Here is a 27,743-nt window from a genome sequence, read left to right as displayed (position 1 = left end):
TTGTGATCAAGCTATGAGCTTTGGAGAGAGTAGAATGAAATGTAAATCAGCAATGTTTTGTTGGATGGGTGGCTGGATATCATAGAATGGAATGACTGGGGCTGCTACTTGCATTCCTAAAGACATAGTTAGCATCTGTTATTATGGTCTGGAAATGCACCCATACTGCTTTGTGTGTCAAATGCCTCTTAAAATAAAAACCCAGCGAACAAAAACTAGGCATTCTAATGCAATAAATTATGTTTGGTGTGTATTAGAGTATTTGGCCTTGTAAGGTATGTCAGTATTAGCCCCATATTGCAAATGGAAGGATGAGAGGTTTGTTTATGGCCATCTAATGAACTCATTCCAAAGGCAAGGTTATAACTATAGACTTTCTGGTTCATGAACCAGCCTCTGCCACTATGCAACAGTTGAAGTTGGTTCTGTGCTCTTCAATGCCTTAAAATAAGGCATTCAGATGCCTCATTTAGCCATCCAGTTGAGACTTTCCAGTTCCATTTTCCCACTGAAAATTTGCAGTGTTCTGGCTTAAAGAAAAGTTTATAAAGATTGCTTGCACTTTTAAATGGAACCATGGCATTAATGGTTTTTAAGTAGCAGAACTTAAAGGGAGCTTATGAGTGTTGGAGACTGTTGTTTTCTTTTGGGTTGAAATTCGGTTGCCCATGGGTACAGAAACGGGGGCGTTCTGTATTGCAGTTGGGTATTGGAAAAGCTAATGCATGAAAACTCCTAGATATGGAAGTCTACACTATCTTGAGCTGGAACTGGGGGAAACAAACCATGAAGCTTGGCTTGGAATTACATGTGAGCCAACATTCATGGTTTGTTTATCTCCATGCAAGCTGATTAGTAGAAGCCAAGGCTTAGTACAGTACTTGTTTTCCATTTGGGACAAACTAGGAATGTTGGCCTCACGTAAAGCTAGGTCAAGTCTTGTGGTTTGTTTCTCCCAGCAATGGACAAGACAGAGTGAAGTGTAGTATACATTTGAGAAGTATGAACCAGCATTCAGCTCACTTACAGTAAGCAATGGTTTCCTTCCTACTGTGGCTTACTGTAAGATACGTTCCAGCCCAATGTCTGTTACGTCTGTACGTGGGCCATTGTATACCAATAGTCTTGGAAACAATTATCATAGAATGCTTGGAAATGGTGAATTTAGAAGTTTGTATTTGTTTTAGATCAAACTGCTCTTGAGGACGGCAATCTGGAATCTGCCACATACATCTAAACCTGAAGCAGCAGAAGTGCTGGTTATGCAGAAAGCTTATTTCAGTGCCAAGACCATTCCTCCACCCTCAGTGTTTTTCAGAGAAGCAGAAGTTTGGCCCACAGTTCATCATAGTCATTTGACAGAATTCTCTGAGAGCAGCCAAGCCTCGTTGCAAGCTGCATGCTTTTCTATATTTGGTTTTGTTTAATTTGATGGTAGAGTATCCTGGCTGCCACTCCTGATGTCCAGCTATATTGCACCAACAGAACTTGCTTCTCTTTCTCTTTAAAGAATTTGTTGTTTTTATGATGTCAGTGCTTTGATGTCTTTAGAACCAACTGTGCCTTCCCTTTTCCTCTCTGCCCAAGTTAAGCTTTTCAGAAAGATCATGTGTTTCTCAATAATTCTGAAAATGTTTTCTTGTTAGGAAGTAGAATCTTTAGTGCTTTATATTTCTTATGACCCTTAATTTAGCTGCTGTGGTGGTGCAACGCCTTCACTGTGTCCCTTTAAACAGTTTCTTGTTCTGTGTGTTGATAAGCCCTTCCTCTCTTATCACAGAGCACTTCTTACTTGTAAGTTTGCAGAGGATTCTGATGTTCCTAAGCCAGAGGTTTTCAACCTTTTTGAGTCCACGGCTCTACGTTTTTTTCTGCGGCATTCCTGTGGGGCTCAGGAGCCCAGTTAGGTCACCCCTTGCTTGCAGAGCTGGCAGCCTCTCCCCCTTTTTTGAACACCCTCCCTTATAGGGTGCCCCCTCAGCCTCCTCTCCTCTCCCCACTCCTTGGGAGTCCTCTGGGCAGCGGCAGCTGCTCCCTCCAGGCCTCTGAGCTGCCCCACCCCCACCCCAAAGAGAGGCGTCTCCTCACACTGGCCAGCAGGGCCCTGGGGAGCGCCCCCTGGTCAGACCCAGAGGCACCATTCGCCTGCGGAACTTGTAGCCAGGGCTGCTGCAACAAACAGGTATGCAAGCCTTTGGGAGGCAGAGACGTGCGAGGGCATCAGAGGAGGGAGGGAAGGAAAGAGGGACAGAGGCCAGTGTCGCCTGCGGCACCACAACTATCCTTCAAGGCACCCCAGGGTGCCACAGCACACAGGTTGAAAACCACTGTCCTAAGCCATTAAATAGCTCTGAGCCAGGGTTGCACGCGCTTGGTTAAAACTCGTTGAAAAGTAATTCAAAATCTGCATTGGGCAAAGAAAGGTTCTGTGGGTTGTAGGGGCGGTTTTCATCCTTTGCCATAATTCCAGTTTTGTTAACTAAGGCAGAAGCAAGAAGCCTCGGAAGGCAACAACCACTAGAAATCCTGTTTGGCCAGCTTTCATCAAATGCTCCCACACATTTTCAAGCAGCCATCATGAATAGAAACTTTTTATCCTAATGAAAGCTGAGATTTTCAGGACGTTGGATTATGTTCCCAACGTGGAATTGTGCTATACACCCAGCGCTGCCCTTAGAATGCTACCATTACTAGCCAGTTCCCTGGTAGTTCCCTCACATAGCTCAGCTGTGCTCTGTAGTGCCCTTAGGAAACTGTCATTCATCAACAATGGTTCTTAAATAAGAGATCAAATGTTAGACCCCTTAAATAAGGAGGACAGATCCTATTGGCAGGCTGTGAGCAGTTGCGTAAAATGAATTTACATCGTCACACATCTATATTTAGTTTTGTGATTGGGTTGTTCGGATCAATGGCTAGGAGTCAACTAATGAGTCTTATTAGTGGAAGCACATGCAGGTACATCAACCAATGGCGGTTCCCACCCCATCTTGTCCTCACTGCTCACTGAAAGGGAGAGGGAAGAGAATCTGGAGAAACCCTAGAACAGTGTTTGTGGGGAGTGGGGTGTTCATTTTTTTCTGGCAAACAGAAAAGCGTGCATTGATGGAACAATTATATCACTACACTAAATTCCACCCAACCTGTTTTTAATCTGGCAGAGTAGATTATTGTAAGAATTTGGGTTGGCAACGTGCTATTGATAACCTCTGTTCCATCATGGAACTCAAAGTGGTGTATTTGGGGTTGTAGCCAGGCTCTGGCCAAACCCAGACTAGGTTAGATTCACACCACAACAGTTTGGAAATAAGTTATGCAACTTTCTATGTTAAAATGTGCAGAATTACTTTGGAACAAGTTACCTTTATTCTGTAATAAATGAATCTTGAAACATGAACCTGATAAGGCTGATAAAGGCTTTGATGTGCCAACCTCACTTCCTTTTGAACGGCTCTTTTGCAAAGACTCACCTTTTTTACAGCCAATTATCTAACGTAAGCTATTCTTCGAGGTGGAAAAATGCATTGGCAAGCGCCACCTTACCTTTGCATATAAATAGACCTGCACAAATATATTCAGAATATTTATTGCATTCTAATAAGTACTTCTGGAGGGGAGCAGGGGGATGAAGTTTTGCTTCATATAATTGTTTTCTGGGCTGAAGGAAACTGAATTCTTGTGTCTGGACCCGATACTGGTTTTCTTCTCTGGGTCTTGTGTACATGACCAAATAGTATTATCATTGCATGAGCTGAAACTATTACCTCGTTTGCCCTTATCTGCTGCTTAGCCCCCTTAAGAGTAAATGTTCAGTAATGCAGCTTCCAAATAGTATATTAGCATTTATATAACTTCAAGCTGTTTGAAGAATAACTGTCCTAAAAAATAAAAATCAGTACCATTTAATTATCACTCTGTAGAAGTAACAGCTTATGACTCTGTAGCCAAAGAAATATTTCAGTAACCTGTATAGACTGAATTCACTTGATTTTTCTGTTTGTTTCCTAATCTTTTTATCTTTGGTGTCCTAGACGTCAAGAAAGATTGGTCCGACCACGCCCTGTGGTGGGAAAAGAAGAGAACATGGCTCCTTAAAACTCACTGGACCTTGGATAAGTATGGAATACAGGCAGACGCCAAACTACAGTTTACTCCTCAGCACAAACTCCTCCGACTTCAGCTCCCCAACATGAAGTACGTGAAGGTGAAAGTGAACTTTTCTGATCGAGTCTTCAAAGCTGTGTCTGACATCTGCAAGACCTTCAGTGAGTATCTGCTGGTTATGGAGCCAAATGTTGCCTCTTCATGTGTCAAGCAGCTTGCGGCAGTCGTTCTTGATACCTGTTCCGTAATGCGATAGTTATCTGAAGCATCAGCTTTCTAGCAAATGCAGATTAGCCTGCTTCCTCTGGACTGATTCTTCAACTTCCTAAGGGTTTATTATTGCACATGGCCCTTGTGAAAATAGGAAAGAAAAGCTTTTGGGTGGTGGAACTAGTGAAATGCCAGTCAGACAGTAGGAATCTGTCAGTTATGCACAAATATATTTACTACTTGAGGAATTTATACCACACAGATTAATAAAATTCCCAGAGCAGCATACAACACATTTAAAACATACAAATTAAAACCATGCAGAAATATAGCAAAGAAAAGAAATAAAATCATTGGGAGCAGCACAAAAACAACAAATCCAGCCAAGGTCAGATATATATATTTTAAAACTCCTTGCCTTTAACCAGGTAGGCACCAGGTGAGGCTCCCTTGAGAGACTATTCCACAGAGCAGTTCCACTAAGAAGGGCTTCTCCCAGGGTAGCCCCCTGGCAAACATATGAACCTGGAACAGGAATCCTTGAGGATCTTGGTTGTGAGGGCAGGTACATGTGGAGACACGTGGTGCATCAGGATCCTACAAATATCTGAGATAGTGGAGCGGACTGATGTCATGGGTACTGCTGGTTCAAAGACACTAAAGAAGGGGAAAGCAGTGTTATTTCCCCTATGCAACTTGTACAATGAAGGAACATTGTGGCAGGCGAACAGTTCCATGCTCTCCAGACATTCTTCTTCCTCTTGGCTTCCTTATGGTACAGCCCCAGACACTTGGAGATTGTTATACAATTTAAAATAGAGTTTATTGGGGGTTTGTGTCCTTGAAATTGTGGCTTAATATGTGGATTTTTCATTGGCTTGGTAAAGGAATGTTCATCCTGTCAGCATCCCATTGAAATCTGGCAAACACGTCTGGTTTCTTGTTTTGTTTAAATGGTTTTGATATACTTGTGGATGATATCTCCCATCGGCTGGAGCTCAGTTGGCGCCTTAGTTTTCAAGGAGTTGGAGGAGCTTAAATGGAATGGCAGAGGCTTGAGGAAAACTCCTGTGTAGAGGCTAAATCAGCCTCCACAAGGAACAGGGCCTTCTCTGTGGCCATTCCTAGACCTTTCTCACAAGAGAGTTGCATTAGGCTTTGTCTAGAAAGATCGCAGGGATGGGGTAGAAGACCATTCTTTTTTAGAAAGGTGCCTTACAAAAAATATTCCATGATTTGGAGTATAAAAGTTGCTGTAAGTTCTTTGAAAGACATAAAACATGCTAATAGTTTTATGTTAATAGATGATAATAGTACATTCCAGAATGGACTTGCCTTCATTGGAGGTTTTTAAACAGAGGTTGGATGGCCAGCTGTCAGGGATTATTCAGCGGTGATTCCTGCATCGCAGGGGGTTGGATTAGATGACCCATTGGCGATCCCTTCCAGTGCTACCATTCTGGGATTCTCTGTAACATGGAACGGTGTTATATTAAGCACATAATTATGTGTATGTGGCATTAGGAGAGTGGTACATGTTGTACTCCTTCTGGGGTAGTTTGTAGAGTGACTGTGGCAACCCAGGCAGATGGACAGGGTTGGTTAGAGCATGATGGTGATAATGCCAAAATTGCAGGTTCGATCTCTGTATGAAATAGCTGCATAGTCCTGCATTGCTGGGGTTGGACTAGATGATCCTCAGGGTCCCTTCCAATTCTATGATTCTATGGTGGTGATGATTTGTCCACCGTTGGTCCCCACCCTGCACTCCGCTCTCACCTGTGGCTCCAAGAAGCTGTCAGTGGGCTGTCACTGGGAAACTGCTGGCCAGCTAAACCAGGTGAGGGTAGCCAATGGGTCTCAAACCCTCAGTGAGTTAGGGACTTCTCCTGTATGCGAAGACAGGCTCTGGCGGATGAGGCCAATAGTGGGATCAATGGTCAAGAAGGCGGCTTCTGTACATGCTGTAGAGGGAAGTGGAGGGCACATGGGGCTTAACAGCCTGAGAAGGCAGCCCATCGAGGAGAAGGTCAACTCTGATCCTAAACCTACAGTGGCTTGCTGTTATCTTCGGAAGAAGAAAAAAGCTAAGGTAGATAATCCCGAGTGGAGTCCATAAGCCAAGTTGGTGCCAAACATATTGCTCTGCTTTGCTTTGGACCACATCATCAAGGCTGAGCGTGGGGTTTTGATGTCTGGGCAGCGCAGGTCATCCATACACACTTTGGTGCTGTTAACACAGTGGTTTGACTTCACCTCTGGAGGTGCACTCCATTGTCTCAGTACAGACGGTTGCCAACAACAATTATAGAAATCGAAAGTGAATCGATAGGGCACCTTTCCCTAAACTAATAGTAGTCATTGTGGTTCCCGCCATGCTGGCTGGGGCTGTTGGAAGTCCAACAACATCTGGAGGACACTGTGTTAACTACCACTGTTTTAGTTTGAACCCTGCCCGATTTGAACTATAAAATTGTGGTTTTCTTGAGTCAAAATGAGAGTACCCCTAAACTTTTTTTTTTAAGAAAAAAAGCACTGCCTGTATCCTTTGCATTTTAGACTGAAAAAAATCCCCTTATTTGAAGGTACTGGAAGATTGGGAGCTGGTCATAAGATGTACTGACACTAAAGGCAGATTATGAGGATGCTGTGTTTATAAGAAAAATGGCTATCAAAAGGCCATTTTTTCCCATAGATCAAAGCTGCCCAACTTGTTGTCCAAGTTCAAATCTTTTTGACTCAAAGAGTTCAAGCTAAAGCTGCCTTAGCTCTTTAATGTTGCTTGCCTTTGTTCTTTTTTGTTGTGCTGGTTTTGGTGACATCTTTGTTGATTTGATTTGTCTCTTTTATTGGATGGTGTGTGTGTGTTTAAATTATTATGAATATTGGTGAATATAAATATTACAAGTTTAATTTAAAAGATTTATACCCTGCCTTTAACTGGAATGATAAGGCAGTTTACAACAGATGTTAATAATATAATATGAAATCTGATTCATAACACACATGAGCATGCACACATAAGAAAACGTCATAAGAAGAGGCTCACTGGATCAGACCAAAGGTCCAGCTAGTTGAGGCCAGTTGGTGTAGAACACAAGTGGGGAGAACGTTGCTGTGCTCATGACTGACTTGTGGGTTTTTGGTTTCCTGCTGGTGAGCCTGATCCAGCAGGATCTTCTGATGTTCTTAACACTGTGCTAAATATGTGGGTGTTTAGGTCGGTCACACACTTGCTCAGCTACAATTTATTGTAAACGATCCTGCCCTTCATCCAGGTTTTGCTTTTTAAAAGCTATTGAGAGTGCCTTAGTACCAAACTAGATGTGAATTAGACAGCATGCAAGGGTGAGCTTTTAATCAGGATTGCAGTACAGTGGTGCCTCGCAAGACGAAATTAATTTGTTCTGCAAGTTTTTTTGTCTTGCGAATTTTTCGTCTTGCGAAGCATGGTCAACTGCACCTCTTCAAGCGATTTTAAGAAAAAGGAAACAAACTCGCAAGACGTTTTCGTCTTGCGAAGCAAGCCCATAGGGAAATTCGTCTTGCGAAGCAACTCAAAAAACGAAAAACTCTTTCGTCTTGCGAGTTTTTCGTCTTCCGAGGCATTCGTCTTGCGAGGTACTACTGTATGTGAGATTGAGAGTGGAATCCTTCCTTCCCCAGTTGCAATCTCATTGAAAAACTCACCCCCCCATCCTGCCACACCAGGAAAAGAGCTCCCATTGATACCAGTGAAAATCTCACACCCCTCCCTGCTTTTAAATTAACAACAACAATGCCCATAAATACTTTCTAATTATGTGTTTCACATCCTCGCATCTAGTTTGGCCCTCTGTCTTGCTACAGAAGCTGTGCTGATCAATTAAAAGTTAATTCTTCTTTTACTATGTCAAATTTCTACTTTGGGTTACTTGTCAAAAGCAAAACACCATTCGTGCCTCATGTCTAATAACCTTTACTAACACGCCCATCCATGCTGAGTGCTAGGATCTCTGTTGAACCATAAAGTGGGAGCATCCTTAATCAAACAGGAGAGGCGCTGCGCAGTGAGGGAGAAGGCGCAGCGCCCTTCAGCGAAGCTGGAGAAGGAACAGAAGAAGACCCTTCTGTTCCTCCTCCGGCTTCCAGGACAGGCGCGTCGCTGTGAAGCGGGAGGAGGAACAGAAGGAGACCCTTCTGTTCCTCCTCCGGCTTCGCTGGACATGCGCGTTGCTCAAGAGGCGCTGCGCCTTCTCTCTCTCTCTGCGCAGCGCCTCTCCTTCACAGGAGAGGCGCTGCGCAGAGAGGGAGAAGGTGCAGCGCCCTTCAGCGAAGCTGGAGAAGGAACAGAAGGAGACCCTTCTGTTCCTCCTCCGGCTTCGCTGGACAGGCGCGTCGCTGCGAAGTGGGAGGAGGAACAGGAGACCCTTCTGTTCCTCCTCCGGCTTTCAGGACAGGCGCGTCGCGGCGAAGCCAAGGAGCCTGCATTCGCTCCATAGGACGCACACACATTTCCCCTTCATTTTTGGAGGAGAAAAAGTGCATCCTATAGAGCGAAAAATACGGTAATTCTGTGCGTAGTGTCTTCTGAGAGATGTTGGTGTCAGTATTGTCCAGCCTTATTTAAATAAAGGCCAGTTCTGAAGTGAAAACTAAGTCAGAGTTTGCAACCGGAATCTTGCAACTTGAACTTTGTTATAATCAATCTTTTTTTGCTTTTAAAATAAAAATGGATGACTCTTGGCTGACCTATTTCTGTCAAGAGGCAGGAAGTGAGCCACTGTAAGCAAACATATTATTGCATCAAAGTGATAGCCACAAATTGGAGAATTAATTTAAAAGCATGTAGTATTATTGATGATTGATTTTAAAATATCCTTCCCGTTCACGTTAGATCATTTCCCATACTGATTCTGAAGGCTGGGGCAGAAAACAAGCATAAACCCATTGATGTACAACAAAATTGCACTTTATTAAAATGCTTCCTTTAAAAACTACAACAACCCTAGCCACACTGAGTCTAGAAAGCCAGATCAAAAGGAGGTCTGACTACTCTTCCAAAAAGTGTGTGTGCAGATTTAGCAGGTGGGAATCCACAAATTTCTTTTGGGGAGGAGGGAGAAATAGAGGGGAGCAGTCAACAAGATTTTTCTTTGTTGTTCTGAATTTGGCACAGCAGTATCATTAAGAAGACTGCCTCAAAAGTATGTTGGGCCTAACCCTGTCCACATGCTGAGATAATATTATGAGGCTGTTCTCTGGATATCCTGTCTTTGGGAATGAGGCAGGTGGTGACTGAAGAGCTTTGGCTTTTTAATTGGTGTTTGTTTTTTTTTAATGAAATATTTATTAGGATTTTTCAAATTCAATACAAAAAAATCAAAAAGAACAAAAAAAGCAAAAAATAAAAATAAAAAGGAAAAATTTAAAATTTATAGTTTCATATTTTCATTACCATATTTCCCAGACTTCCCCACACTTCCCCTTCTTGCATTCCAATTCAAGTTGTTTGTTCAACAAGTTCCTATCCCCAATTTGGCTTTTTAATTGGTGTTTGATTGGAACTGCTTTAGGCTACTGTGGTGTGTTTGGTCATTTGTGTTTGCAATACAGTGGACCCTCCAGATACAAATTAAATTCGTTCTGGGGGTCCGTACTTAACCTGAAAAGTCCGTAACTGGAGGTGTCGCTGCTGCGCGCACACGTGGCACGATAGAGCACTTCTGCGCATGCGTGCGCAGCAAAACCCAGAAGTATACACTTCCGGGTTTGCCGCGTTCACAACCCAAAAGTTGCGTATCCAGAGCGGTACGTAACTCGAGGGTTCACTGTATGTGTTGTGATACTTGTGGAAGTCTTGACTGAGTGTTTTTAAATTGCTTAATTTGCTATGTGCCTTAAGATCATCATGTTATAATTGCCATACAGTACAGTGGTACCTTGGGTTACAAACACTTCGGGTTACAAACTCCGCAAACCTGGAAGAAGTACCTCAGGTTGAGAACTTTGCCCCAGGATGAGAACAGAAATCACGCGGCGGTGGCGAAAGGCCCCATTAGCAAAAGCGCGCCTCAGGTTAAGAACGGTTTCAGGTTAAGAACGGACCTCCGGAACGAATTAAGTTTGTAACCCAAGGTACCACTGTACTTAAATTTGAGCAGAGGTAGGGAGCCTTCATCTCCCCAACCCTGATGTAAATACAGAAAGAGAATTTCATTCTCAAGGGAAAAGTAAGGTGTGTTTCTGTGTCTGTGGCATTTTGTGTGATCTTAAACATTTTAGACTTCTCTTGAGCTTAGCATATTATTGCTCCAGCAATCCTTACAGCAGCCATGGGAATATGTATTGAACTCTCATTCAAAAGTGTGTGTTTGGTGTAATTATTGCGGTGTTAATGGATTTGGATGATGGGACTGAGGCAGGGAGCTAGGGGCTTGCCTCAAGACATCTAGCAAATTTTACAGCCGAAGCAAGAATTGATCCAGGACTTTCTGTTTCACAACTCAGCCTCTTAGTCCCTGCCGGACAGTAGCTCTTCTGTAAGTGAGAGTTAATTTCCTGTAGGCTCTGATATACAACTTTGCTGAACTTTGTAATGTCTTTTTCCAGATGTGATCTGTCTTTCCCTCCCCCACTCAAAAAGAAACCCTGTGGTGATTCTACCCCCCCCCCCTCTTGTCTCAATGCAGCTTGCATAGAAAAGAACTAGAGGAAACACTGGCTAGTAGTTTCCCACTGGGATTAAATTTCTCTGTGCTCCCACCCCTTCACAGGATAGGCTCTTCCCCACCCCCACTCCTCCCCTCTCCCCTCGGGAGCAGAAGAAAAACAGAAAACTTAAAATTCTCAGCATGTTCCTTTATAATGGGGCTGTGATAGCCGTGTCGTAAATAGTGTTTATTTTCATTATCGTCTTGTTTGTCTGACTACTTAATACTTGTGGTATAATGTCTTGTGTACAATTTTCCTTTTAATTCTGACGGCAGGGAAAACGCAACCTAAATTTGATGAAATTTAATGAAAGGAGAGACTTTCTATTTTTAACAACTACATTACTGGATGAATCATACCAAGGGGGTGGTGCGTACATGTCACATCTTCCCTGTTTGTCTCTGTGTGCTTTTCTGCTCTCCCTGCCACCACTATTAGAGTAAAAGAGCTTCCCTCTTCAGCTGAATTCTTAAATGAATTTCTTAACGTTTGCTAGATGAGTGGATTTTTTCATAATGGGCAGTGTAGCAGCTATTTAACAAAATATTTTTGTTCATTCTTTGATTCTTACAAGTAGATTTATTGGGATTCCGTGGTAAAGTGTTGATTTGTCATGTCCGACTCTTCGTGACCCCATGGACTGGAGCACGCCAGGCACTCCTGTCTTCCACTGCCTCCTGCAGCTTGGTCAAACTCATGTTCGTAGCTTCAAGAACACTGTCCAACCATCTCGTCCTCTGTCGTCCCCTTCTCCTTGTGCCCTCCATCTTTCCCAACATCTGTCCTTCCAGTGAGCATTCAGGGCTGATTTCCTTCAGAATGGATAGGTTTGATCTTCTTGCAGTCCATGGGACTCTCAGGAGTCTCCTCCAGCACTATAATTCACAAGCATCAATTCTTTGGCGATCAGCCTTCTTTATGGTCTAGCTCTCACTTCCATACATCAGTAAGCCACTCCAGTATCCCTGCCAAGAAACCTCCATGGACAAAGACAACAGGTTTTCCTTGGTAAAGTACATGCTTCTAACAAAATGCCTGAAGCTGTGTGTGCAAATATACAACTATCATTGTCTTTCTCTCCTACCGCATCACTCTTACCTTGTGAACTTTTGTTTGCCAGAATCCTACTTTTTGAGAGGGAAAAGCTGTGTGTAGCCCCTATCCCCATAGTTCTTTTTTGTTACAAATCCTGTCACTAAACTCTTCTGGTTACACTTTTCCCCTCTGGAAATAACTCTCTGCTCTCCTCACCCTCCTGGTTGTGAAAAGGCCTGGATAATGATAGTCTTTAAGACAGCAGCCTGAGCCACAGTTTCCCCTTGTGCCAGAAGGGAAAGGATGTTTATTCTTAGATAGCTGTGAGAGTTGAAGGACTTCAGAGAATCTGAGTAACTGTGGGACACATGGCTCTTTGGAACCCGTGAGTGAAGAGCTGGGTAAAAATAGGCTGCTAAAATGCTTGACTTTGTGGTGGAAGAGGAATGACTTTCATAGCACTAATAAAGGGAGTGTGTCCATGTCACCCTTTAATGGATGGTGGCTCTGGTAAAGTAGGGGTGGGTCGGCACAATTATTCTGGCAACAGCTGCCAATGCCATGCATCGTTTGGCTCCCAGTGCACTGCGCGAGGGGGCAGAGAGGGAGAGGCTCATGTATGCACCATCCTCAAGGCATTTTGTTTTTTTTTTTAAAAAAAGATATTTATTGAAGTTTTACAAAAACATAAATTTAAAAAGGTCATATAAAAAGAAAGAAATACAAAAATACATAGAAAAATACATAAAATAGAAAAAAGAAGAATAAAAACAAATCCATTTTTTGTAACCCTAACTCATTATCTTATTTCCTTGGCCTCCTCACACCTCCCCTTTTTGTATCCCCATTTAAATAATCAAATCAGCAAATCCTTACCCTCTTTCGTTTATCTTAACTCTGTATCTTAACATATTATAACTCTATATTTTCATCCATTATCAATTCAATTTTGCATACTCTTGTTAACTTTGTTGCTAATGCCACTTATTTTCAATCCAACATCATTTTAACATTCATTAATTTTACAGTGTTTCTGTAGATAGTCTTTAAATTTCTTCCAGTCTTCTTCCACCAACTCTTCTCCCAGGTCTCGGATTCTGCCAGTCATTTCCGCCAATTCCATATAGTCCATCACCTTCATCTGCCACTCTTCCAGGGTGGGTAAATCTTGTGTCTTCCAATACTTTGCAATCGGTATTCTTGCTGCTGTTGTTGCGTACATAAAGAAAGTTCTCATCCTCAAGGCATTTTGGGCACCTTGGAACCAGTCTCCCTTGGCATAGAGCAAGATATCACTTTGCTTGTCATCCGTTATTACTAGGCCTAGGGCTCCTGTTTGGCCCAGGCAGCGTATCACGCTCTTGGCCTGGGCAGCATGTTGCTCTTAAGTGTCAGCACACCCTACTCCCGTCACTGTTTTTGTGTGTAGCGCAGAACGGAGGAAGTCACATGTTGTGCTAGTGCTACTTGAGGCTTATACTTGAAGACGCAGAACACACAGGGAAATAGAGGATTTGAAAAGCTATGATGGTGTTTATTTAGATTTTTCACACCACCTTAAGAGAGACCTTACTTTGCCTAATATACTGAAATCAATTTATATTTAGTGTTCAAGATAAATGTCTTAAGGAACAACAGTATATAAGGCAATTTCATAGGGGAGACCTTAAAGAAAAATATTAAGTGAGCTGCCATTAAAACTTGCAAATTTTCTTCTGAAACTGAGAGAATACATGGCTTTTTTGGGGGGGGGGTTAGAAACTGCATTGTGTGCCCATTAGGATTTCCTGGGTGTCTGATTAAGAACAGCAGTAAAATGATGCAAAGTAGAAAAAGAATTTGATATGAAACATAGCAGAGAAATCTTGCTCGCAGTGAATTGGTCAGTACTGACCAGGCTGAACTTTGCCACCATACTATCTTTCTTTTAAATGCTTGGGTTTTTGGAAATTCTTGCCTTCTCACACTTCTGTTAAGTGAGCATGCTATGAACGTGTACAATTACAGCTCTTTTTATGCTCTGTGTTTCTTGAAGGGTAGAGCACAGCATTTTCCTTGTAGCACAGAAGGCTCATATACCAGAACACTGATTGCTTTGTTCATCAATGTAGACTGAAAGTCCAGCTTATGAAGCCTAGACAAAAGCCATTGGTAGCAGTGTTTTTATTAGCAAAGCTCTAGAACCCTGATGTTGGGAAAGATGGAGGGCACAAGGAGAAGGGGACGACAGAGGATGAGATGGTTGGACAGTGTTCTTGAAGCTACCAACATGAGTTTGACCAAGCTGCGGGAGGCAGTGGAAGACAGGAGTGCCTGGTGTGCTCTGGTTCATGGGGTCACAAAGAGTCGGACACGACTAAACGACTAAACAACAGCAAAGAACCTGAGCATCTGAGACTTAATACTTCTCGGTGTATACTAATTAATGGAGTGGGTGGGGGAGGGGTGGGGAAGAGTAGGGATATAATCATTTGATTTCCCCACAAGTCACTCTGTTGACGGCATACTAACTGTCCCTGTCGCTGTATACATTGTGTTGGTTTGGGCCCAGTTCTCCAATCGGTTAAGGTCATTTTGAATCCCGATTCTGTCTTCCGTGGCATTAGCTATGCCCTCCCAGTTTGGTGTCATCTGCAGATTTGATGGGCATCCCCTCAATTCCTCTTTCCAAGTCGTTTATAAAGACATTGAACAACAACAGGCGCAGGACAGACCTCTGTAGCACCCTACTAATGTAACCTTACTGTACAAAAGTAAATCTTCTTTTGCTCCATTCCCTTTTGCATCTGGCCCCACCCACCACTGGCTTGCAGCTCGCAGAAGGATATTTTACGTTACACATTCCAGATGCTGGCCACAGATTTTATTTTAAGGTTATTAAAGCAGAAAGGATGTTCTGGAGAGCAGGGATTGCACCAGAGAAGCATTGACTGTAAAGGACGTTGCCCCCTTTGATTGAGGGTCCTTGGCTTCCAGCACACTTTAGTCAGCTCCTGCTTCCTTGCAGTGGCTTTCCAAAATGCGCAGCTTATGTCTACACACAGTGCACACAAATGGCAAAGGAGAATGGTGGAATCGAAACATTAAGGGCCAGAGGGACCATAATGGTTTGGATCAGTCTCTGTTTGGATGTTATTCAAAACTGCATACACAGGTTTCTAGATATGTTTGGGAGCAAGTTTATCTGCAATAGAAATAATAGCATTTGGGTTCGGACTTTGGTGACTGTGTTTCAAAAGCGTGGTCAGTCATGGGTTAAATTTGCATCAACACTTCGCCTAATTCAAGGGTCATCAACATGGTGCCCTTCAAACGTTGCTGGACCAACTCTCATCATGTGTGTGCTCACCAAATAACTTGCTCCTCACAGCTTCTGCGACACATTTTGGTATGCCTTTTATCTATACAGATAAATTCAGCAACTGTTCTTGGTGAAGATGAAAGTGGCTGTGTGACTAAGGTGTGTGTTCTTGTAAAGGATGTTCTCTCTCTTCAGGAGTTGAAACATAATCTCATTGTGTATCATTGGTATTTTTAATGGATGGCAGTGAAACAAAGCTAGGCAGTGAGGTAGAAATCATCTCCAAAAGTTGCTATGCACTAGCCTATATGTATGATTGGTGTGTCTCCCCCCCCCCCCCATCTTTTTTTTTTTCCAGGGAGAGGGTCTCAATCAGGACAGAATGTCCTCTGGCATTCAGAAATGCTATTTAAAATTTCCACCCCTATGCCTGCCAATAAAATTCTATAAAGAGCTGCTTGGTGCTTCCAGTTGCACATGTTAGGTGACAACTGGCTACATCTTGATAGGCATGAAAAAGCAAGCCTGGGAGGAACAAAAACTCTGCAGACTGGCATAATGCCTGAGCTTTTATATGTGCTGTTAAGTAAAGGGAGGTAATATGAAACTGGCTAGGAGATAATTTGAAACAGATATTGTTTCTGCGAAAATCTTTTCAGATTTGGAATATTTTAAAGTAAGGGTGAAGAAGGAGAAAGGTGGGGTTTGCTTGTAAAGTCTACAACATTCATCAACTCTCAACTTCTGACTTGGCTATAGAACAGTTTCTGCTGCCTGTGTAGCCAGGTTTTAGCTGCCAGTTATTTTGAAATATTGGTAAGTGCAGTGCTGTTGAACAGAACAGTTAGATTGCTTGCAAATTGATAGTCCCTCTGTGAGGCTCAAGCCCCATTAACTGTCAGGGGTTCTGTATGGCCAGCATGACATTTAAACTGGATCACTGGTCTGCTACATCGCAGTACTGGCCAGGACATAGCCAAAAGTTCCCTTAAAGTGAAAACAATTCTATTGGCAGTCATGTCCTGTTCCTGTCTGCTTCCTGGAGACAAAAGCGTAATTATCTGTTGCCTTTGTTTTAAAACCTTTGCAGATCAGATTAAAGTATCCATTGCAAAGTGGAAAAGATTTGGACAGGGCATGAGTGTAGTTGGTTGCATACACATATCGTTACTAGTGAGGACTAAGTGTATCTCTCATTAGTCATGGCTATTAATAAGGATATAGGTGCATTGGTCCCAGAAAAAAAATAACCTGATATCTATCAGATTAGATGGAATAACTTGTAGCAGCACCACCTGCTTTATTCTTCTGGCCTGGACAGTACTATATCACCTATTCTCCAAGATCTGATGGGAGGAAATTTTCCGGGGAGGGCATTCTCCCAATACAGCCAGAAACTTGAATCCTTGATTGTCATGTCTCTCAGATTATAAGCCATTCTGGGAACCCTTTTGGTTTAGAGAGCAGGGAATCAATGCTTTAAATAAAGTGAGAAGGAGATGGCCTTCATCTGAAAATAACACCTTGAAAGTGTCCTAATGGAATGTTTAAAGAGAGTCCCCTTGTAACCTACTATTCAGTCTTCCCAAAGTTGTGTTGCAAAGCTCGGTTCTAGCTCCAAAATCTGGAGGCTTTTAAATTATGAGAATAATAATAATAATAATAATAATAATAATAATAATAATTTATTATTTATACCCCGCCCATCTGGCTGGGCCTCCCCAGCCACTCTGGGCGGCTTCCATAAAAACCAAAAATACAATAAAATATCACACGTTAAAAACTTCCCTGAGCAGGGCTGCCTTAAGATGTCTTCTGAATGTCACGTAGTTGTTTATCGCTTTGACATCTGCTGGAAGGGCGTTCCACAGGGCGGGCGCCACTACCGAGAAGGCCCTCTGCCTGGTTCCCTGTAGCTTTGCTTCTCGCAATGAGGGAACCGCCAGAAGGCCCTCGGCGCTGGACCTCAGCGTCCGGGCAGAATGGTGGGGGTGGAGACGCTCCTTCAGGTATACTGGACCGAGGCCGTTTAGGGCTTGAAAGGTCAGCACCAACACTTTGAATTGTGCTCGGAAACGTACTGGGAGCCAATGTAGGTCTTTCAAGACCGGTGTTATATGGTCTCGGCGGCCGCCCCCAGTCACCAGTCTAGCTGCCGCATTCTGGATTAGTTGTAGTTTCCGAGTCACCTTCAAAGGTAGCCCCACGTAGAGTGCATTGCAGTAGTCTAAGCGGGAGATAACCAGAGCATGCACCACTCTGGCGAGACAGTCCGCAGGCAGATAGGGTCTCAGCCTATGTACCAGATGGAGCTGGTAAACAGAATGAGAATGAGTTCTCATCATCATTTAGTAGGCTTCTGGATAATGAGAAATATGAAACCTGTGGCTAATTGTTGTTAAGGCCTCATACTCACAAAGGATCCCAGTGGGATTTTCCTGGCAAGTGATCCACACACCTTTCTGTTCCCTGTAGCTTTCCCCTCTCTTTACTTTAGCATGTCTTTTGCTGTGTTCCTCAGATAAAAACTTCAAACAGAGGAAAGATAAATCACCAGCCAGTATGGGAAGGAAGTAAAGTTTTATGATATGTCAGTCAGCCTAACTTGCTACTGAAACATACCTGCAATGATCCTTCGAATGGTTTGGCATTTGCAAGAGTAGGTAATGGAGACTGTTCCTTGCAATTAGCCTTCTGAAGAGGTAGTTCAAGGTGGAGGTGTGTAAATGTGCACTGCTTTGGCAGTACAGGAAGGTTAAAACACCTCCGTCAGCGTCTTACTTGGGAATGAATGACACAAGCATGTATTTCAAACCACTTTTTGTGAGAGAGGCAGGAGTAGATGCAGCTCTTTAGCAAAGTGTGTCTTTCTATAATATCCATATTTGATGTTAATGTGTAATGTGTGAAATGGCCTTCAGATCCCCAGGATTTTTCAGTATGTCAAAGGCAAAGTATGTCGTTGTTGGCATCCATCTGTCTCGAGAGACAGTGGAGCAGTGCACCTTTGGAGGTGAAGTCAAACCATCGGAGAGTTACAGTGCCTGCTGTGGCTGGAGAGACCAATACGGGAGAGACCTGTTTTGTTGCAGCTGGGGCAGATAAAGACAAAAATGAAGGCACTGAAAGTAATAAGCATACTAATTTTAGCATGTATAACAGAGCCCTGTGTAGAAATGTACTTTCTATGGATAGTCATCTGAAAAAAGTTAATTACAGCTTTGATTTAAGATTTCACTGGTACTAGTATCCATTCCACTTGCCCAAATTGACTTGTATTAATTCACAGTGTTCTTTCTTTCTTCTGTTTTGTTTTCTATTTTCTTCTTTATTTTTATTTATATTAGTTTGATTTTTAGTGTATTGTATGGTGAAAAGTTTCAATAAAAATATACCAAGAATTGGAATGTTTCCCATTAAAAATCATTAATTTTAGAACATTTTCCAGCCTCCACATATTGAAAGTAACCTTTTTGTCAACAAAAACCTACATCTGATAGTTATGCAGTACATTGCCATTCTTTTGTGACTCATAAGCTTTTTCTTAATCTGATTCCCTCCCCCCATGTGTTTCAATTGTTTTAAAATCCATGTAGAAAATTCCTAAAATGTAGTGAGAGCCTTCTCATGTAGATGATCAGGGAGATTGTTTTGGCAGGAAACAATTCCACTGCTTGCAAGTCTCTCTTCCCTCTTTTCTCTCTTACTGTTTTATATTTTTATGTCTTCAGTATGTTGGGACACTTCCAATTAGTCTTGCTTCCCGAAAGCTCATTGGCACTGCAGCAGACCCTCCCCAGAAAAAGAGCATTCACAAAGTGCTGTTTCAGCTTTGGAGAGAATGGAAACGCTTGACCTTCATTCAAGTGAATATTTTAAGCATACGCCAAATGCATAAATCGCCAATAAAACATCCTAAACATGCTTTCTTTCTATATACAGTATATAATGATCTTGGTAAAACTGATGAAGGACAAATTAACTTCCAGTTCTGATCCAGTTGCACTCTTCACATTATGTGTAGTCTTCATTTGTGTGCACACAGATTTTATGCACTTTGTGTATAAAATCACATCCTTTTACATTTGTTAGCCAACTCCCACCCCACTATTCATTTCTCATGTGTATCTTAATAAATCCCCCAAATAATTACTAAACAGTAGCTCATTGGCATTGTATGGAAGTGAGAGCTGGACCATAAAGAAGGCTGATCGCCGAAGAATTGATGCTTTTGAATTATGGTGCTGGAGGAGACTCTTGAGAGTCCCCTGGACTGCAAGAAGATCAAACCTATCCATTCTGAAGGAAATCAGCCCTGAGTGCTCACTGGAAGGACAGATCCGCAAGCTGAGGCTCCAGTACTTTGGCCACCTCATGAGAAGAGAAGACTCCCTGGAAAAGACCCTGATGTTGGGAAAGATGGAGGGCACAAGGAGAAGGGGATGACAGAGGATGAGATGGTGGGACAGTGTTCTCGAAGCTACGAACATGAGTCTGACCAAACTGCGGGAGGCAGTGGAAGACAGGAGTGCCTGGCGTGTTCTGGTCCATTGGGTCACGAAGAGTCGGACACGACTAAACGACTAAACAACAAGCTCATTGGCAAAAGACTGAACTATGGTCCATGAAGATCCCACTTAAAATCTCACTTCTGATATAAACTCTGTTTAATGTCCATAGCTAAGCTTCTGTCTCCAAGTTGGACTCAAGATTTAAAGTCCAAGAAGACCAGGTCAGTGCAGTGGGGTGAGGCCCTGTTACTGAATATCTGTTAATAGTTAAAATTATCCAGATCTTAAGAGTAGAATTATCCATGCATTCAGTTGAGTAGAATACATGGATAATTCAGTGAAATGTTACCCTTGCTTTTGTGGTAATGTTTGGTATGTGGTGTGTTTGAAATCACCTTTCTCCCCTCAAAGACAGCCTTATTGTTAGTTAAATTGCATAAAACTCTAACTCTGATGGAAGATCATCTCTCAGATTCCCATAGCAATAAAAATCTAGCGGCAAGTCCTGTCTGAGGTTTCTTTGTTCTTAATGTCGATGTGTGACATCAATATCATTAATGATTCACTGGAGCCAGACAGCGCTGAGAAATATCCCCACATTCAGTTGCATTTCCTTTTTTAAGGGAATTTCTCCAGCCCTAAAGTGGATTTTCCCAACTTTTCAGCTTACGTGCTCTGTCTCTCCACCCCCTTTTCATTTCTCTGAAACCACAAGCTTTAGTGTATTGACATGTCACTTAAATTTTAAACACTGAAACACTTGGGGGGGGGTCGTTCATTTTTTAAAGAAGTGTTCCATCTTAGAGAATTGTATTTTGTCCTTTGTGTAGCTTCATCTGTAATCACTTGGGTTTGATAAATCTAAATAGTCATAATTTGGATGGTCATGCAGTTTGTCTCTTGTGTTCTTCATTTCTCCATGTCCTGATGTAACTTATTAAGCATGTTAAAAATGTGCCAAGAAAATCTTTAAATCACTTGGGTTGTGCTTTTGTGTATGTATGTTTTTGCTTATGCTCGGGCAGGAGTCATGATCACAAAGCCTTGTTCTTTAAAGAAACTTAGGAACCATCCTTTGTTCACAAGATCAGTAGCACAATATTTACCGTAGGTTGTGAGCTTCTTTAGTGAAAGACTTATTTCTCTCTCTCCTGGAAAGTGCCACATAACTTTAGGTATGAATAGATTCAGATCCACAAAGCATGGTTTCCTGGGAGCTGTTGTACCTTACTTCCTGTGGACTGCCCGGTCTTCCCCATGTAGGGTAAACCCGAGTCCATTGTCAAGATAGCTGCATGAGTTTGAATCCCACATCTTTTTGCAGTCTTGAAATGCACATACAGTGGTACCTCAGGTTAAGTACTTAATTCATTCCGGAGGTCCGTACTTAACCTGAAACTGTTCTTAACCTGAAGCACCACTTTAGCTAATGGGGCCTCCTGCTGCTGCAGCACCGCCGGAGCCCGATTTCTGTTCTCATCCTGAAGCAAAGTTCTTAACCTGAAGCACTATTTCTGAGTTAGCGGAGTCTGTAACCTGAAGCGTATGTAACCTGAGGTACCACTGTACTCTCTAGTGACTTCAGTAGGACATCTGTGCCCATTGTAACAGAGTTCCTTCCCCTCATTGCAAGGAGGTAGGAGAGACCCAGAACAATGGTGTGCAGAAATTTGGGAGTGTTGCTTCTCTCCTGTCTGCCGGGATACCTGATAATGCCATACTTGAGTGCATTTTCTGGGTAGCCTGGCCATTCCTTTGAAATACTTTAGTTCCCGAATCTATAGTTTGCTCGGCTTAACAGATACTTGCCAGACTGTATTTGCACGGAGGTGTAAGCCCCTGCAGTCCAAAGACAATTGGAAAGCTTTCCCCATTTCCTTCCTCCTTGCAGAGAAATGAGAGGTCCATTTGGGAGAGTCAAAATGGCTTCAGGATTGCTCTCCTGTACTATTTCAGACACATGGTTTATATACTTATGCATGTGTGTTTGCCTTTATGTTTATGAACATTTATTCTATATTTGAGACCTTAGAATTCTTGTAACAGTATGTTTCTGTGTAAATTGGCACAGCATTTTCTTAGCTGTGTGTTCTGCAACGAGAATCAATGAAACACGACCATACCCCTTAATGATCAAGCACAGCAGTCGTTTGACCAACCCTGAGGCTTTGAGCTTGCTTTATTCTGTTCCATTTTTTAAAAGAACATTTAAGTAGAAAGGGTTTACTTTCCCCTCCAGGGGAAAAACTAGTGAAAACTGAGATAATATCAATGAAGAAAAACTCTCTAGGAATCCCCCAGCCTGCCCTGTTTTGGTTTCCCTTGCTTTCAACTTTAGGTGGCTTTCTGAAACATACATAGTTATTGACACATACAACCATAGAGAAAAAGGTTTCAGAAATCGTTTTCTATCAAAATGAAATCCTTTCCTTTCTGTGTCATTTCAGAATAATTGGAAAGAAGGATAAACGTTTTTTTAAAACTGGGGAAAATAGGGCAGGAAGGAACATGAAGAAAGGAACTTTGGTGGGATAGAAGAATAAGGCATTTTCAGAGGGTGTCAGGGCCATGTAAATCGAGATCAAGGTCAGCAGATTTCCCACCTGTGTATTACATGTCCATTTTGCATCCAAAGACAGGCCAGGGTGAAGGGGAAAGCAGAGTGACAATCTGAGTTGCGTGAGCATCGGACATGTAAGGTTCCTCTGTTACTAGACGGTACCACTTCAGCCTGCCGGGTGGGGCAGGAGTTGTGTATTGTTGTAAATAAAAATATGCCCTTTTCCCTTATGGGGTATCCAAGAGCCCATATAGAGTCCTTACATAGGTTCCCTATTGGTAGGAGAAAATAACATAGGCCAACCAGAGAATATTGAGAAGCAAAGCAGCTAGTAAGCCTGATCTTTATTGATCTGTTGCAACAGGGTGCTCCCCTTACATGCAGGAAAAGAGGAGGGACCCAGAAAAATGGCATGCAAGGCCTTATAAAGACTTTTGAAATTCCCATCCTGTAGATCAAGACCACCCCCAGAAACATTATACATATATTACAGAAGGGGTGTAACCTAAGACCACGCCTCAGATACAGCATGCATACATTACAAAAAAGGCGGTCTTAAAACAGAAATTTGAATGATGTTTTTCTCCTCGTGGATTTCTTGGGGAGCCTGGCCAGTCTTTTGTAGTGATAAATACTTATTCAAACACAGACATACACTTAAGACAGGATTTGTGAAGGAAAAGACAATGGGGAGGCTTTTCCAGTTTGACCTTGCAGAGAAAACATTTAGTCAGTTTAGGAATCAAAATGGTTCCAGGTTGTCTTCCTGTGCGGATCTATGTATGTGCGGTTATGAACATTACCATATATCTAAGACCATAAAATTCCTATCACAGTATTTAACTCCTTTGTCCCATATTAAGGGTTTGCATGTATGTTGTGGATAAAACTAGAACTCATCTCTATGAAATCCATGCAGACCTTGTCATCCTAGTTTCATAGGTGCAGGGATGGCTTACCTGTGGGAACAGCCAATCTTTCCCTTACAGTTGAGCATCAGCCATTCAAGACAGTTGCTTGCATGTTCCAGCTCTTAACTAGGGTCATTTCCACATTCACTGTGTTTTCTCTGTTGGCTGAGAGAAGGGTTTGTGGGGAAAACTTGTAGAGGGAGGAGAGAGATGGAGAAAAGTGGGGAGTAGCTTGATGACTAGAGAAAGGGAAACTATTTAAAGGCCTTGGGAAGAACCCTCCATTGCACACAATGTTAAGAAATAATGCATTTTTGAAAAAGTAGAAAAACCGTCTTTATATTGCATAGTCTTATGATGTTGGCAGTGGATGGTTGGTATTTGGTACTGTACTAGGAGGAGGAGCTCATTGTAACAGTGAAGTTCTTGATAGGCGCAGCAAATGGGGTTGGTCCTGGCAGAGGGAAATTCCCTTCAGAAGCTTGTCCTAAGTCTGAAAGCTCTTGCCGTCTGATTAAAGGGCAAGAAACAATAAATGGCATTCATACAAGGGAATGCAGTACACGAGTGAATTCCACCGCACCAACTCCCACCGAAATGATTTTTTCCTACTATCATGCAATGGCTGTCTGTGTGAGAGAGAGATGGAATTGACAGATTTAGTTAATTTACACTGACATAGAAAGTCAGTTGCCTTCTCTGAAGTACAGAAACTTTCTGGAGTATTACACCAAGTTAATCCTGAGTAAAATAAGTACAATGTAATAGTGTGCTTTGACAGCAGGGAAATTGCAGGAGGAAACTTTAAAGTTAATGCCCCCCCACTTTTTTTGTTACTGCTCTTCAGTTGCAGAGAACAAACTGGGAAAGCTGTCAGTTTCGAAGCAGTGTTTTGCTTCTGGCAATATGTGCTTTCTCAGTTATATTCAGCAAGGCTAATTTTGCAAATTCCCTTAAGACCTCAGCTATTTACTTTTATGCACCCAGGTGTAGTTGCTGGAAGATCATTCCAGCATACCAGACAACAAAGGTTTTTAGTCTAGAGATTTTGTGAGTTGATTAAAACTGCAAACCCTATCTTCAGGCTTTCTCCCCCCCTCCTTTTCTTTTTACTGTTGCATATGATTTGGAATGTAACCTGTATACCTTTGTGCTCTGCCTTTGCAATCCAGCTTCTGCAGTAATTGGAAAACGGGACAAGCGTTGCCATCTGGTAGTCCTTAAGCCCATGGAATTTCTTTGCCTCAGCTACAGAAACTAAACAGCACAATTGCCAAGACCATCTCTTTATTCAAAACATGTTTTAAAACCCTTTTTTGGAAAGCTTTCATTTCATTCTGTGAAGGAAAGGTGGGGGGTAGACTCCTCACGATACACTTAGTGGGTGATTAAAAAGGGCTCTAGTAAAACAGCCAAAATGTGTTTATCGTGGCTTTTTCATCCCTATGCATCCACTTCATGTGTGTACCATTTGGACGCTGAACTCTTACCAGGGAATTCAGGCCTTGAACTGAGAACTTGTCCAGTGTTGGGACCTAACCCATTACAGTGGTACCTCGAGTTACAGATGCTTCAGGTTACAGACGCTTCAGGTTACAGACTCCGCTAACCCAGAAATAGTACCTTGGGTTAAGAACTTTGCTTCAGGATGAGAACAGAAATTGTGCACTGGCGGCACAGCAGCAGCGGGAGGCCCCATTAGCTAAAGTGGTGCTTCAGTTTAAGAACAGTTTCAGGTTAAGAACAGACCTCCAGAATGAATTAAGTTCTTAACCTGAGCTACCACTGTAGTGTGCGTTCAACCCGCAAAGCCCTCTTCCAGCATACAAGGAATAGAGAGGACACACCACCAGCCCAGGCAGTTTGAGACCTCTGTGTTACTCTGGTTCGAAATACATACTGGAGCCTCTGTGTTACTCTGGTTCGAAATACATACTGGAGCCTCTGTGTTATTCTGGTTCGAAATAAATACTGGAGCCAGGCTTTGTGCCCTTCTGACCAAGCAGAACCAACATGGATGGGAAACTGCAGAGACTCAAGGTCTGGATCCTGGTTTTAGCCTCCTCCCATTGTTTGACTCTACTACTCTGCCTGAAGCATGCTCTCGGTAGTTGGGTTCATACCCAGTGGTCAACCATACCTCACTCAGCCTCACACCTTCCTTCCTCAGCTCCTGCCAGTGCACTGGATGTAGCCCAAAAGGCTCCCCCGGCATACAAGTTGTCTTGTTCCAGTTATCCTACACTTCCACTCGTCTACCAAGAAGTACTTAGGATTGCTTTCACTCTGCACTGAATGTTTTTGATAATGAGCAGCAGGGCATAGTATGGGAACAGAGCTGCATGTTGGTTCACATGATCTATTTTCTCAAATCCTGGGAGCTCAGACCTGCTAGCACTTTCCTGATCAAGCCTAGCTTGGAATACAGATCATTCAAATGTAACCAGTCACATCCCCCCCCCCCCGCCCATAAATTTGCATCCTGTCATTTTGGCCTGAAGTGGGCGGCCGGCCCTCAAGGGGGTTTGCAATAACAAGATACAGAAAGTGGTTTTAAAGCACTCAGTGTTCCAGTTTAAAAAACAAACAATAACATTTCAAGAACTTCAGCAACAGCACTGCAGAATTTAAATACAGATCTAAACAAAGCTAGTTGGCTAATTATTCTTTTGCAGCAGAAAAACTTTAGCCTTGTTGACAGCCATGCATAAGTTGGCTTGTTCAGATAACCTAAAGTAGTCATCACGACTGGGAATGAGGATATTTGGCAAATGTGTGGAACCCCCCAGTAGTTGCTATAACCTTCCAACAATTTAACTCCACCCCCAAAGGTGCATTCCTCCATTGTATCCCGAGACAGACGGGTGCCATCAACATCTTTGATTTTGATGTATTACAGTATTTTAATATTTTTTTGGGAAGCCGCGCAGAGTGGCTGGAGAACCCCAGCAAGATGGGCGGGGTATAAATAATAAATTATTATTATTATTATATTATTATTATTATCTTCAGAAGTGGCCAACCAGATGTCCTTAGAACTCTTGCAAGCAAGATTTGAAGGCACCACCCGTCCTTTGTTTTGCCCCAGCTCTTGGTATTTAGAGGTGCATCCTAAAAGTTCCATTAAGCTACGTTGACAAATAATTAAGCAGATTGCCCATGCTATTCACAGGATACTACTATGCAACTGAAAATAGTTCATTAAATATATGTAACACCTTAAGACCTCTTGGAAGCATAGAAGACACTAAGAATGGTTATTACACTGAGACAAATATTGTTGAAAGAAAATGAGAACATTTGTTTTTATTTGTGGAGGGAGTTCAATCTCCTGATAACCATGCTGGGATTCTTCACATTTTCTTTTTCTTAGGCAAGTGAAGGAGTTGATTGATTTTTCCAAGAAGCTGTCCTTTCAGAAGCCTGATTTGGCTTCTAGCCCACAACTTGGAAACCTCATTCTGTCACTTTAATCATAATTGAATGCCTTACTGCCCTAGAAATAAGCACTGTCTGCCCCATAGTAACAGCTACTGACTGCTGATGAACTATAAATAAAACCTACCCCATGAGTATGGCAAGCCAAAAGTCAAGGTAATGGCAGTATATGTATCATTGTCTCAACCGAAAGACCTTGAATGCTTTACTTCTCGTGGTACTTAAACATAAGTGGTTGGCTGGCATCTCTCTGTCTTGGGAGACAATGTGCCTTTGAGAGTGAAATCAAACAGTTGGAAGGTTACAATGCCTGCTGCAACTGTAGAGACCGATATGGAAGAGACAGGTTTTGTTGTAATTGGGACAGGTGAAGGCACTAGGTTTTGCTGTTCCAGATGCACCATGGCATTTCTTCTCTTTCCTGGCACGCCCCCCCCCCCCTGCCAGCTTTTAAGAGATTCAGCTTGCTCATTTCCAAGACACTCTACAAGACTGGTTTACTTGGAGGCATGGGCTTCCCCGAGGGCCATGGGTCTTCCCCATTTGTGGAGGTGCTGCTGCTGTGTTCTTTGTGATAAGATGAAGATCAGCCCCATGGGCTTCTCCAGCTGTTTAGCCCTGACTCCTGGCTGGTTGACAACATACCCTGCTGCTAGGGAATCTCTCCACTCTGTGTATGGGGCAGGACAGGGAGCCAGCAGAACTGCCTCCCCTTCTCTGATCTCTGCAGACAAAGGGTTGGTGGCCTCCGATCCATTGACTTGGGCTGCTCCCTGTCAAAGGCTTCCTCCATACCCTGCCAGCTCTTCCTCCTCTGACAGTTCATCCCTTAGCAACAGCCACCCCAGACCCAAGTCCATCAGTATCACGAGGCCCACACTACCACCACCCCTCCCAGGGTAGCCTCCCACCCTAGTCCTTGGGTGCTGGCTTTTAAGATAGTACAGTATTTGTGGAAGCAATTATGGAGCATGCACGTT

The 27,743-nt window shown here is 42.7% G+C and overlaps 1 protein-coding gene across 3 annotated transcripts in view; it reads left to right on the top strand.

The window, feature by feature from the left end:
• The window catches only part of FERMT2 (FERM domain containing kindlin 2), an 89,651-nt gene that overhangs the window by 16,289 nt on the left and 45,619 nt on the right, over nt 1–27,743 (top strand). For all 3 annotated transcript variants that reach the window (XM_083612814.1, XM_083612813.1, XM_083612815.1), the window contains exon 3: nt 4,032–4,265. In XM_083612814.1, coding sequence (XP_083468940.1) covers nt 4,032–4,265 — 234 coding nt within the window. The remainder of the gene's footprint in view (nt 1–4,031; nt 4,266–27,743) is intronic.

This window comes from Podarcis filfolensis (genome assembly GCF_964270895.1).
Source record: "Podarcis filfolensis genome assembly, chromosome: 1".
Taxonomy (NCBI): domain Eukaryota; kingdom Metazoa; phylum Chordata; class Lepidosauria; order Squamata; family Lacertidae; genus Podarcis; species Podarcis filfolensis.
The sequence above is the reverse complement of the archived record's forward strand: the minus strand, read 5'-3'. Positions and strand labels throughout refer to the sequence as shown.